The sequence below is a fragment of the Myzus persicae genome, unplaced genomic scaffold (assembly GCF_001856785.1).
Source record: "Myzus persicae strain clone G006 unplaced genomic scaffold, MPER_G0061.0, whole genome shotgun sequence".
Lineage (NCBI taxonomy): Eukaryota > Metazoa > Arthropoda > Insecta > Hemiptera > Aphididae > Myzus > Myzus persicae.
The window spans coordinates 1-819 of record NW_019101866.1 but is presented as its reverse complement, the minus strand read 5'-3'; the positions used below and the strand labels follow the sequence as shown (position 1 = coordinate 819).

Sequence of the window (819 nt, the reverse complement as noted above, 5' to 3'; positions counted from 1 at the left end):
ATTACAAAGTTTCGGTGCATTACCCACCGAACCAAAATGTGTAAGAAACCACGTAATGAAACTTACAAAAGACGATGCTTCAATAGACAAGTACAAATGGAAATGCCGAGAGAAACAAAATAAGAAAAATAAAAATTGTAACTACAGGTAAATTAAAACAATTATTAATTAAAATTAAATTAAGCTAAATAGGTACCTAGAAATTAGAATATCATTAAAATTAAATTAATATAAATTTAAAATAAAAAAATAATATAACAATATTATGTGTATAGCATGTCATTGAGAAAAAATACGTTTTTTGCCAAGTCCCACCTATCGTTGTTGGACATTTGTGGTTTCGTAAATTTGTGGGTTATGAACTGCTTATTTCCGGTGATCCAACAACAAATAAGGTTAGCTAACCAGACTATGGTTGACTGGGCTTCCTTTTGCCGTGAGGTGGTGTACGACAGTATGATTGTCAGGAAGGTGATGATTGGTGGACACGGACATACGGTTGAAATCGACGAATCAAAATTTGGCAAAAGAAAGTACCATCGAGGGCACCGAGTAGAAGGGCAATGGGTTTTCGGCGGTTACGAACGAGAGACAGGTAATTGTTTCATGGTGCCAGTTGAAAATCGTACCGCCGAAACACTATTAAAAATTATTAAGGACTGGGTGAAACCTGGAACCACAATAATTTCAGATTGTTGGAAGGTATTTTTAGTAAACTTGTAAAAATCAAAAACGTATAAACTTTTACTCGGCTTTTTTATTTTAGGCATACAATACTTTAAACAATGAGGGCTACGTTCACCTTACGGTGAATCACAG

General features: G+C 34.4%; 1 protein-coding gene across 1 annotated transcript; it reads left to right on the top strand.

The window, feature by feature from the left end:
* Positions 1 to 360: 360 nt before the first annotated feature.
* Positions 361 to 808, top strand: LOC111030617 (the record flags this gene model as incomplete). Its single annotated transcript, XM_022310203.1, has 2 exons — positions 361 to 702; positions 767 to 808. Coding segments are annotated over exons 1-2 (333 nt in total), but the record flags the coding sequence as incomplete, so codon positions are not given.
* Positions 809 to 819: the final 11 nt, after the last annotated feature.